The 13448-nt window shown below is 33.3% G+C and overlaps 1 protein-coding gene across 1 annotated transcript; it reads right to left on the bottom strand.

Moving 5' to 3' along the window:
* Positions 1–6674: 6674 nt before the first annotated feature.
* On the bottom strand, positions 6675–7682 carry LOC148876405 (gibberellin-regulated protein 1-like). Its single transcript, XM_088966771.1, has 3 exons — positions 7366–7682; positions 7222–7264; positions 6675–7114 (listed from the first exon to the last, which is right to left on the bottom strand). Exons 1-3 carry the CDS (start codon positions 7459–7461, stop codon positions 6933–6935), a joined length of 321 nt encoding a protein of 106 aa, XP_088822897.1. The 5' UTR covers positions 7462–7682; the 3' UTR covers positions 6675–6932.
* Positions 7683–13448: the final 5766 nt, after the last annotated feature.

Raw genomic sequence — 13448 nt, 5'->3', positions numbered from 1 at the left:
AAAAGAAAATTCAAAGATAAAATTGAACCTTTGAGAATAAGAGATTGAATTGAACTCTGCATTGGAGAAAACTTATAGCGTCAAACCAAGCCAATGTCAGAATGATGATCATAAGTCAAAACCAATCTGGGCATTGAGTGCTTGCTCAACTACAAGACCTCTACGGGGTTCCGATTGCATTGAGCATGAGAGAGGAGGAGTTAGGGTTTTCCCGCAACTGGGAACGAAGTATGTGTTTTGTTGAGTTCTACAGTCCCACACTAGTTCTCGAACTCGCATACATGGACGCTCCACTAACAATTAGGGCCACCATGTCGTTTAATGTCTTAAGCTTTCAAAATCAACAAAACTCACCTCTTAACGACATTTTTCCATTTGGGTCCTAAGCACCGTTCACAGCTGAGCAAAGCGGAGAGGGAGAAATCAGATGAAGAAGAAGAAGAAAAAAGGAAAGAGAGACCGGAGGTGGGGGGAAGATTTGTTTGGTAGTTTAGGAGGAAGAAGGAGGTGAATAGTATCTCCCCTTATTGGATATTTTTTTTTCAAAAAAGTTAACCTATGCTAAAAATTATCTTAAAAAATTTATTTTTATTGATATTAGGGCTCAAAAGTTTCCCTTATTTGCTAAAACCCCAATTAGATAAGATGCATGAAACGATAGAAACTCATGCACGTTATAGATAAACAATTGCAAAATACTGACGTGGAAGAGATTTAGTAATGGATTGGAAATAATAAAAAAGAAAAAAAAAACAAAAGAAGACGATAGAGATTGAAGCAACTTAATTACAAGAAACTTTTCTGAGGATCTCAGTTTGGTATGAAGGAGTGCTGCTTGTAACGGGTTTGTACACTGATGTCCCGTTGGAACTGAAAGCTAATCTCATGTTTGGTATCTGCGATGGCTATGCTAAGGGCTTGTTCATTTCTCTGAAGTCTGACATCTAAAAGTGCAATAATTACATTAAGAGGTATATTGGTATAGGTGAACTTTTCTTTCCTCTAAACTCTGAATGCAGAGAATGTTGTTCTGAACTCTGAATTCTGAATTTTGAAAATTATCAAATATCTATTTTGACCCTATATATTAGAGTTTTTGTTTGTCTTTCTGGGGGTATTATTGGAAAATAAAAATTTGTATGATTGCACTTTAAGAGATAAGAGATAAGAGGAAACGAACAACAATTTTTCTCTTAAAATTAAAAAATTCCTCTTAAGAGATGAGAGTTAAGAGGAAATGAACAGGCCCTAAGAAGGGACTGGGCCGTTTTGAATGCCGAGAATGAATGATTCTCTACCCGACATGATTTCTGGTTCGATTTGGGCCAGCTAGGTTTTAAGAGAAAAGAAAAGGGCAAAAAAAAGAAAATTTAAAATGTTTAATGGGGTATTTTAGTAATTTAACATCTTCTGTTACCTGACTTAACCATTGATGGGGCATTTGTTGCAATGCAAAAGTTGTAGGGGCTTTTGTTACAAAAAAAAAAAGTGTAGGGGCCTTTGTCACTAACCCCATAATACAGGGGGATCTGTGTAATTTGCCCAATATAATATAAAGCCTTACTTTATTATGACCCAAGCCAAGGTTCTAAAAATCGGACCGGATGCAACCATTTGGGGACCAGTTCTTGGGTCAAATGATTTGATCATCTGGTTTGAACAGATTACCCATTCTGATTTAAAATATAAAAATTAAAAAATAATTAAAATAAAAATAGCCAAAATTTGTTGTTTGGGTCGACGGGTTGATAGTTCGGCTGCCCAAGTCAACAAGCCGCTAACCAAATCAATGGTTTTTGGAACAGGAGTGGTTTTAGGGTGAAACGAAACCGATTGCCTGACCATTTCCCAAGTCAACCAGTCCGAGCATCCAATTCGGTCTAGTTTTCAAAACCATGACCCAAACCGTAAAAATAATATAATCTTTGAATTCCATAACAATTTTTATGTATTAGATTGAAAAATGAGTCAATTCAATTCTGTATGATCCATAAAAATGTTTTTGTTTGTTGATAAAATGGATTTTTTCCAATTCAAATCGGTGACTATAAAATCAGAGAAATGAAAAATGAATCATGAAAATAAATTAAAAAAAATGGACAGACAATTTATAGTTATATGTCCCAATTGAGGACAAAACTAGCTCTATTCCAAGAGAACTTAAAATATGTGAAAGCCCATTATTAAAATTGATAGCATCCTATTATACTAACTAGTAGGGGTGCGATGTACGGGATTTGTTAAGTTAAAGATAAACAATAGAAACATGCAAGGGTTATATATAGGGATGTCAACGGGTCGTGTTCAACACGGGTTTGTCTCAATCCTAACCCGATCCTCCAGCACTCCAGCCTGAACCTGATCCAACCAGGCTTAAAAATACATGATTCTCGAACCCAACCCGACCCTATAGGGTTTAACCCAATTATGACCATATAAGGATTACTGAATGTTCAAATAGAATCGAAACTTGTCTTTACTCTTTCAATCTCGACGACTGAATATGAATCGAAACTTGTCTTTTCTCCTTTTTTTTGAATTTTTTGTTTTTTATTCCATGTCGTTTTTGAAACAACCAATGAGATGCACTTTCCTAATAACCTAAATAATCTATTTTCCTACAATTTATCCTAAACTACCTCTCCCACTTTCTCCAGAATTATCTCTAATTCCTAATTATCCTCTCCCTTACTTTTTTATCTATAAAGAATTATTTAAATATCTCTAAAGAACGTTTGGATTAAAAATTTTAAGAATTATTTAAATATTCTAACAAAATTATATAATAACTTTAAAATATTTACTAAAAACACAAAAAATAATTTTATATTTTTACAAAATATATCACGAAATTATGTACTAACAATTAAAATTAAATTTTTTTGGATTATGAATTAAATTTTTTTCAAATATTTAATAATATGTAATATTTTAAATAAATAAAATTCAAATAACAAAAAATATAAATATTTTATAGATTATTTAAGTATTTATCATAACTATATTTTAAATAGTTAAAATAATGAAATTATCTAATAAATAATTTTATATTTTTACAAAATATATCACGAAATTATGTACTAACAATTTAAGTTATGTTTTTCAAATCATCAATTTAAATGTTTGTAAAATATTTAATAATATGTAATGTCTTTAAATAAATAAAATTCAAATAGCATTTAAATATTTTATAGATTATTTAAATATTTAAATAACTAGATATTTATCATGACTAGATTTTAAATAGTTAAAATAAAGAAATTATGTAATAAATTTAAAAACTTTCTTTAAAGTAGAAAAATAATTATAACATTATATTGAAAATAATAAGAATTTAATGTATTACAAAATTAATAATTAAATTATGTAATCATAGTATAAATTATGATTTTATGGATAATTAAATTCCATAATTAACTAATATTTTACATATTATTTAAGTATTTAAATAACAGGGTATTTTAAATAACAAAATATTTAACATAACTAGTTTTTAAATAGTTAAAAAAATTGTGTATTTTTTGCTATAAATTTAATACTTATTGACTAAGTTAATATATTTTTAATACTTATTGTATTTTTGTAATTATTTTATTTTTCATTATCAATATATTTTCAATAATTGTGTATTTTTTGCTATAAATTTTCAATAATTATTGGAGATTAAACTATTGTTATTTATTAGAAATGAGATTATTAATTTAGCTGAAATTATGAGTGTTCATGGGTTGGTTCGGTTCGGTCGTAGGCTATTTGGCCAACAAAATTGACCTGGTTAGCTTGGGGAGTTGGTCAACTGAAACCGATTGACCTTTTGTGAAAACTGATCCACTCAAGTTTTATCGATTTTGGTCAATTTTTTGGTTTGGTCAGTCGGTTCAAAAGATTTAGACTTAAAAATTATAGTGCAATTATTAAAAAATAAATTTAAAAATTAGATTTATGATATAAAACATTTTAGATTAAGAAATATGGGAAAATTCCCACTTTTCCTTATTAAAAATTAAATATATATATATATATATATATATATATATATATATATATATATATATATCCATGGTTAGGTCATTCGATTTTGGTTGGTTTACAAATGGCCAAAGTGAAATTGATCCAACTTGGTCGAATTGGGAAATTTTTTAACCAAAGCTAACCTAAAATACTAGAAAAACTAACCCAACTCGGGTCAAGTTAATCTGGTTGGTCAGTTTCATCTGTTTGTTGAATAAACCTAACTTAAATTAATTATTTTTATTTTTGTATTATAAAAATTTATTAAAAGTAGTATATAAAATATGAATAATTATTAATTATTTAAAAAGTTAAAAATATAAAACAATTGTATACTAGAATACATCTTATAGTTTTACATATTTACTTAAACCTACATTATAGTTTTATTTTATTAAAACATCCCATATATTTTACAAGTTATTTACTTAATCATCATTTCATTAATGAGTGTTTGTTTTGCCATTAGGCCCATAATTTTTTATTCCAAAAATACCCTTAACTTTTTTTTGTACAAAAAACAAAATTAATAAAATATAGCCAATAGAGTGGTTGTCCGTGTCTTATAAAGGGCATAAATGGTATTTTTATTTTTATTTTTATTTTCTTTTGATTAAATTTATTTAAATGAATATTAGGGTTAACACCATCATTTTCCACTGTCATCTAATGGAAGATTGATTAAATCCATTACAAATTATAAGTGGTGTTTTAGTAAAATTTTAACTATATGGTAGATTTTAGTAAATCCATGAAACTATAAAGGATATTTTAGTAAATGACCATTTCTATTGTTTCACTTTCGCTTAATAAATCCTATGCATCACACAGGTCCCCACTAGTTATAATTTATAATTTATACCAACCTGCCATGGTGAAATTGGTAGACATGCTGTTAAGCAAGCAGTATTGATTCGAGTCTTTCTATTTTGTTTGTTCATGTTTGAGTGGTGAAGGATATTTTAGTAAATGACCATTTCTATTGTTTCACTTTCGCTTAATAAATCCTATGCATCACACAGGTCCCCACTAGTTATAATTTATAATTTCTACCAACCTGCCATGGTGAAATTGGTAGACATGCTGTTAAGCAAGCAGTATTGATTCGAGTCTTTCTATTTTGTTTGTTCATGTCTGAGTGGTGGCATCTTAAGAGATGTACTATAAATCTTATAATGAGTTAATCAATTCCTAATTTCCATTACCCACTTAAGGGACCTTTTTTAGGATTTATCAATATGTATCTATGATATATAATGAATGTATATTTCTATATTAAAAATTTTAAGTTGGCAAATTTTGTATAAAACATGATAATCTTCCACGTATAGTAATGTTAATATTGAATTAATATGAATCCTTAATATATAGTTTAGGAAATATGTACATTTGAAGTCAAGTCAACCCAAAACTAACCCAAGCCTGACATGAACCTAACTTACCCTATTAAAATTAGGGTTAGGAGTTGAACAACTCGGGTTGATTAGGGTAGATCTCAACCTAACCTGGCTGGCCCGACTTCCACCCCTAGTTGATTGCCCTTACGTAGAGCTGTTAATGGGTCGGTTCTATCTGATATAATCAAATTGATCCCACCGATTATGTTGGTTCCATTTGTGTCCCGATTAATAATTGTGTCTCTTGTTCCAAACTGAGTATATAGATAATAATATATAAGATATATTTTATTTATTTTCAAAAGGGTAAATTCCATAGATATATAGGATAAATTTGGCTAAACCACTTATTTTCTCAATTATTGAGGTTATATTATATAGAATGAAATTTCAATTTATTATTATGACAAAGAATTATAGATGTCCCGTATAATTGGGTCTAATCGGCTCTAATCAGGGCAGACCCGAGTGTCCAATTAGAGGCTGGCCCACCCTGTTCTAAATCAGACCCAACCCATTAACAGCGCTACCTTTGCTCAAATAATAAGTAGATCTATTTATATGAGATCATCCATCTAGCTCAAGGAGTGCAATAATGGGGTGTTTATTCTATAATACAAATCTAATAATAAGAGAAAGGTAGTGGGTTTGGGCTTTTTTTGGTAGGGAAAAGGAGATTCATTAGAAGAAATAGCAAATAAAGTCCAATTAATGTTTAATTGGATTTGGGCTTGAGTTGGAACGTTTGCATCAATCAAATTTAGAAAGCTAGAAATTAAGCTGCCCCAGACCCCAGGTGTGGCCACAGTAGTCATCCCCGGATGATCAGTAATATCTCTGACCTGGTGTCACCACCTAATTAGTTTGTTGCTATCTCATTTGTTAAATCTTGATCCAAGTTAGAATATTTAAATCTGGCTTTACAAATATTGGTAGTTCAGGCTATTTAAGTAGCACAATTAGTTAAAATAAATAAATAGCTGGAACCGTGAAATATATTAGATTAGAACTTAATTTGGATAATCACAGATTCACAGGCTATAGACTATAGCAGAGATATGCCTCCACCACGGACGACCACTGATTCATACACCATAAGCCCTATTGGCTTCAAACCCACCACGTACGGGCAAATGAAATGAAAATTAATCAATTTATTATTTATACGCCTCTCAACTCTCAATAAAGGACGAAACCCTCTGCCCCCCTCTCCACAACTTTCCCAAGAATGAATGGATTATTTCTATTATTAACTAAAAGAGAAGCTTCAATAAATAAATCATTCATTTATAACAGTTGTTCTTGTAAAGTTGTAAGCAGAGCAACAACATTTCATTTGGAGAAGATATATATATATATATATAGATGGATGGATGGATGGATACTGGTTACTCTCTTATTCTCTACACAAGACTGGAACGACTACGTACAAGTAGGACTGGTTGATCGGTTGTTGATTGAAGAGAAGTGAAATTGAAATATAGAGAGATAGTAAGATAGAAAATGGATGGAATGATCGATGAATTAAGGACACTTGCGTCTGTTGCCATGAGTGGTCATGTTGGCATAGCAGGGGCAGGCCTCCAGGTTACCAGAGGTGCCAGGCGGGACGCATTTGCACCTGTAGCAACAAGTTCCACACGCCCTCTTGCACAGCCGTGGCCTCGACGATAGCTTACACCTCGCCGCACATGCCACACCACAATCTGATCATCCATCAACAAAGAAGTTGGACTATTGAATAATCCCATTTCACTATATATTTTCTTCTGCACCCGTTAGTAATATTATGAGTACACCTATAGCTACGTACCTATGGAAGGGGGGGTTGGTGGATAGCCCTCTGTGCCCATCGTCTACAACAAAATTAATATAAACTAATACTCAGACTCAGAGAACTTCGAAAAGAAAGGAAACACAGAATGAAGTTGCATGAGAGGAGACATAATTAATTTACCATTTGATGATGATCAGCTTCAACCATATGAAGAAGGAGAAGGGAGATGACAAGTAGTGAAGAAGCAACAACGGCCCTGTCATTGTAAATAGCCATGGGATGGAGATAGGGAAAATGGAAACCTGCGTTTAGATTGAGATGATGAGAGAATTTGGTGAGCCAAAATGAGAGTGAGAGAGGTTCCTATTTATAGCACCATAGGCAGAGAGTACGTAGGAACGACAAGTCAGAAGTCGATCGACAACATTAATTCCCCCCAAAGTACTCCATACCCCTATAATTGTTGATCATATCATCCATCCCAATCCCTGAAGCTCAGTTTGAAAGCAATACAAATGTAAATATATACAGCGTAAATACATACAAAATATAAGGTTTTGCCCTCTACGTATCTTCTACGTATTTTAATAACACCCCCAGTAGTCCGGTACGTTGTACGCGGAAGGCGGAAATCAAGATTTAATGAGGAGCAACGGCTCAAGAAGAGAAGAGAAGAAAGCAGAGTCCGTTCAGTATTGTCGAGTCTCAACGACGGCTCAAGGGCAAAGGGCTAAGCCGCTAAGGCCCAAAGCACAGTCCAAGGTGGTACCGTCGTGCAGAGGAAGGGTTTTCGTCGCGTTGTGGGGATTAGTTTATCCCGTTCCGACTACAACGAGACCAAACCCGGGGGCTGGGGTGGGGCCCACGAGATATCCCGTTCGCGTTGTGGTGTGGGAATAAGGTTTAGGTTTAGGCAGCTCCCCACCGGCCCTGGGGCCTGGGCCGAAGGGCTCAACTCACTACTCTCGAGTCTCAGTCTCAGTAGTGAATGATGGGACCCACATCATCCGGATCCTTTCAAGACAGCTGTGATTTGACCGACAACTTTACTCAAAAAAAACAATGTAGTGAGTGTTGTCCAGCTGTGTGATTTCTGGACATATATGTACGTGTATGTGTGGGGGTTTGGTGACCCCATTGCCACTTCCCTGCTCCATCCTCTCTCCCATATTTGGATGCTGGAGTACAGTACAGTAACTCTCAAACTCTCAACCATAACCATTTGATCTGCCTTGTGAAGTTGAGAGATTGAAGGTGGGCCCCACTTTCAATATAAATGCCCGTGCGTGGGTTTGAAAACGATGTTTTCAGAGTATTGTTTTTGCGTCATACGATTTCTGCTCCTTTAAAAATGAAATGTATGCCTAAGGACTTCTGAGCCTGAGGTGTTGCTTGATTTGATGAAAGGTTTGTACGATGTGTTGAGTCCAGACTCCGGGTGGTGTGTTGTTGACTGTTGAGTCTTGTTGATTAAGCACCTAAGCAACCAATAATTAATACAATCTTGGATGTGATGTGAATCAATCACCGAACGTAGAGGTGAGGTGGCTCAACCTCAACGACCAGTTTTGACGTTTTGGGTTATTTTCATGTTCATACGCGGAGGATGGCATGGCATCACAACTCTCAAGATCAAATTAAATTACGAAACGAAAGGGACAAAGTTGGAAGTTGCAAGCATAAGCAATGTTGCGATGATGACAAAACAAAAGAGTGAGGGTTACGTCTCTACTCTTTTCTTTGCAATTTGATGACCAACCACTGCTGCATGCCCAAAAAGTTGAACTTAAAGGTTCAACCTAATCAAACTTGTCAACTAAGTTTGACTAGATACCCACTTACCACCTTGTAATCAATAATCACTCCAATCCCATCCCACCACCAACTCCTCTGCACCTCACCAGTAGCATTACATTTCTTTTATATATATAGCAATTAGCAAAGCACTACTGTTCGAATATAGGATACCTCCTAACCTCATATGAGGCTTATTTGTTTTTAGCTGCTAGACATATTTGTTTATCATTAATTATTATATTATATTCGGTGAGAAGCTTTTAGAGTGTCTATATATATATATAACCACCTTGTTAAAGATTTATAAAATGCGATATCATTAGCTAACGGTTTAAGTGGCTTAAACGCGTTGAGTAAGTTGGCACGGTGGAAAACCATTAGGGTTGGATGGAAGATGACGCATGCCAAGTAATTTGAACTTATCCACTACCCACAAAGGCATTACCCACATGGAGCCCGGCTTCAGTCAGTGCAACCCTTGCTCACACCCTTCGATTAGTTTCTTGTAATCTTGTATTAGGAATATCTTGTACATAATTGTATAAATATTAATTGTAGGAATTTGGAATTAGAATCGGAATGATGTAACTGTTTAGTTATGTAGAATTGGATTCTTATTCTCATTTCTAGTAGAATGACAGTTTTCCATATAAGAGAATGGTCATTCCCTCCCCCTCCCCCTCCCCCACCAAATGAAAACCTATTCCAATAAATTTTTATTCCGATTCTAATTTCAAACTGAAGGAATAGACCATTTCAATTCCGATTCCAACTATAAACCAAACAGACTTTCAGTTTTCTTTCATAGAGAGATATAGGCCTTATGGATCGTCATGCATGGAGAGATAGAGGCCTCGTGGGTGGCAGATCCAAACTCTCCTGTAGTGTGTTGAGTGTCCATGTTTGCTCTTGATTTTTAACATTGAAACCAAGTACATTGTTTTGATACATCATACAATGTGCAATTGTTTATAATAATTTTCAGAAACTATTTATGTATACCCTAACTTTCAAAATCAGCTTATACATGCCTTATTAATCGGCCCTGTATGACATAAACAGGACATCCCCTATTGCACCGTTTAAAACCGTTAACAGCACACTCAAAAATTTTTATAATGCCAAATTTACTTCCAAATCCTCAAAACGAATCCTCTCCTCATCTCTCTCCACATCATCTCTTAACAAACCGAACAAACCAGAGTGGTAATGTTAAATAATGCCCCCTAAATCCTAATCTTTTAAAACCGGGTAATACCTACTACAGAGCGGGGAACAGAAAAGTTATGGAAGCTTGTAGATTGGGGATGTAGAGACAAGTCTCGTGTAAGTATGCCAAATTGTCCTATAATCCCATTTGCCACACTTGTAACACCAGTGTGATTTATCAGTCTCAAATCCCAATAGAGGCCATACAATCAATCTAGCTACTACTAGACACACAGCATCAGGCAGCATCAATAATGAAAGGCGTTATTGCCCTCTAAGGAGAGGAGGAGCAGGAGAAGAGAAAAAATAAGAGAGAAAATGTCAGATTTTGAAAATCTAATGAATAGTTAATGATATTTTTGCCTTTTACATAAGTTGTTTTATAAAGTTAAAGGCATATATAAATAGTTTTTCAAATATATAGGGCTTACCACTGTTAGATGGCCTCTCTTTGCCCCATTTCAGCGTGGCAATCTCCCCTTTTTTTCCCCAATATTTTAGGAAGAAAACCCACCAACTTTATTTTAGGAACAAAACACATTTAACTTAGGAAGAAAATTTATCAAGAATGGAAACTTACCTATAATCTCTCCCTTAAATCTCTCTCACTCTAATCTTTTCCTATAATCTCTCCCAATCCACACAAATGGATACTTGCCTAAAACCTAGCCCTTCCATGTAGTCACGTGGCAGCCCACTCTTCTTCATTAGAGTCCTACTCTCTCTCTCTCTCTCATGTTTTCAATCACTTAGCCAAGCCCCCTCCTAAAATACCATATAAAACCAAAAACAAAAAAAAAAAACATGATTAAATTAATTTGGGAAATATTTTTGACATTTTCAATAATTATGGATATTATTGAATATTATTCAGTAAATAACAACACCTAAACTATAACTTTTCATAATTTTGGTAAATTAGAAATTTTAATTACTAAAAGTTACATGCCAAAAATTATTAATTTTGGTAATTTAACTTCATAAACTTTTGATAATTAATTATTGAAATCAATAATTACAGAAAATTGATAATTAATTTAAATATTAATAAATTCAATTTTAATAATTAATAATTATTGATAAATTTTCATTGAAAATTTTATTTCAATAAATATAAATTTACTTTTTTACATTTTCTGTAATTTTGATATTATCAATATTTTTTCGCAATAAGTTGCTATTGATATTTATACTTTTTAGTAATTTTGGTCAATTTATTAATATTTAATGATATTATCAGATAATAATTAAAATGATTTCAGTAATTTTTTTTAGTGGAAATTAATTTCAATAAATATAAATCTATTTTATATTTTCAGTAATTTTGATATATACTATAATTTTTTAGCAATAATTACTGATTTTGATATTTAATTACTAAAAAAATACTGATTTTGGTAATTTAGTTTAGTGAAAGTTAAATTATAAAAATCCCAATAATCTAAATAAATAATTAGAAAAATTTAATAATTTTCATAAGTATTGGATACTACGCTTATAATTATCATAATTATTAGAACTATATTTATGGATTTGGGGGTGTTATGGGTTTAGAGGATGACCCCTCGAGTAGGAATGGCAATTGGCAACTTTGGAGTGGGGACCATACTCTCCATCCTGACCCCAAGTTTTAAATTAATTCCCGTCTCTGACCCTAGTTCCCGTTGGCAAAAAGTTTAGCCTGCATCCCTGATCCCCGATGGAGACGGACCTAAATCCCCAATTTTTTAATTAAAAGTTTGTTTTCAGAAAGGTATTTGTTTAAACTAAAGGAAAATTAAAATGCAAATAATATTTCAAATTTATTTTGATATATATAAATAATATTATATTTTTAATATAATATATATACACATATATTTAAAATATATAATTGGGGTCGAGGCAAGGTGTGGACTTCACTCCCCATCCCCATCCTGATTGGCTGATTCCCAATTGGGTAATACTATTAATCGCATCCCCACCCTATCCCCACTAAGGCAATCTCCATCTCTATCCCTACCTAGTCATGGAGGTTGGATACTCGGTGGGGTTAAAATAGATATTTGACATTTTTTTAGAATTTAAAATAATATTCTTTGCATTTAGAATTCAAAAGAAAGAAAAATTCACCAATACCAATATATCTCTTAATGTAATTATTTCATTTTTACACATCAGATATCAGACCAAACGAACAGGCCCTTAATCTCTATTTTAGATGAACAGTGGTAGGAAGACATTGATTTGGACAAAAAAAAAAATAGGGGCGAAAGATCAGAACCCAACTCTTCTTTCTTGTTGTTTTCATGATCAGAGCCCAAACTCATCTTTATCTGTTTTGGATGAAAAGGAGGGGCTAAAAAGGTCTATAATATCATTAAGTTTCTCTCATTGGTTCAGTGCAAAATCACCATAAAGTAAGGGCAAGGGCAAACGGTTCTTTCTTCTCTCATTTTACTCTCTCTCGGATCATTCTGAAAGTATGTATTGAGTATTCGAACCATCTTTTTTTGTTTTCTGATCAATTAGTTTTTGTTTGAAAACATTTAGAATGAATATTTTATTGGCCAAATCTAGCTTTTCTTGGCCAGTTTTGATGTATAGATTGGTTGACGGCATCTTTTATTTGGTTTGGATGCCTAAACTAAGTGAAAAATATACCCTAATTTGCTATTGTGGTCGTTGTATCGAACAACCACCGTACCTCGGTCCGGGTCAAGAAGATGTTATTTGGATTGGGTCCTTTATATATTCAATCAAGACCTGATTCAAATTCGTATTGGCATAGACCGGCTTAGACCGATTCAAATTCCTATTTGCATAGACTGGTCTATACTGTCTCCTTGATCCAATCGAGCTCAGTTCAATTCTTTAATTAACAATACGATTCAATTATTTAAATTATATTTAGATATAAAATTAAATTTTATTGAACTTTAATTATATTTTGATGGTGCACCATCTGACTATTCCAAATTGGAGGGTGATCCAAACTCTAGGTGGACGGCAAGCTGGATCGATCTACAAAATGATAGATCAGAGAACCCGGGGTAGTTAATCCGACGAGGTCGCTTCGATGCCTAAGTCAGTAATTGTGTTGAAAATGTGAGTTGAATGCTTAAGAGTTTGAGTGCTAATGAGTAGAGTAATCACACGTACCTTTGCCTTGATATTTCGAGTCTTTATATACTGGAGTACCGTGGGCTTACGAAAGAGCTCTGGGTTCCCCGGGCTGTAGAGATAAGGTTGGTTCTGTTTTTGGAGGAGGGCGGTAC

Source organism: Nelumbo lutea, chromosome 1, assembly GCF_056320005.1.
Source record: "Nelumbo lutea isolate HS-2025 chromosome 1, American lotus-T2T, whole genome shotgun sequence".
In the NCBI taxonomy this organism is placed as follows: domain Eukaryota; kingdom Viridiplantae; phylum Streptophyta; class Magnoliopsida; order Proteales; family Nelumbonaceae; genus Nelumbo; species Nelumbo lutea.
Note: the sequence above shows the minus strand (reverse complement) of the source record. Positions and strands in the feature narration are given on the sequence as shown.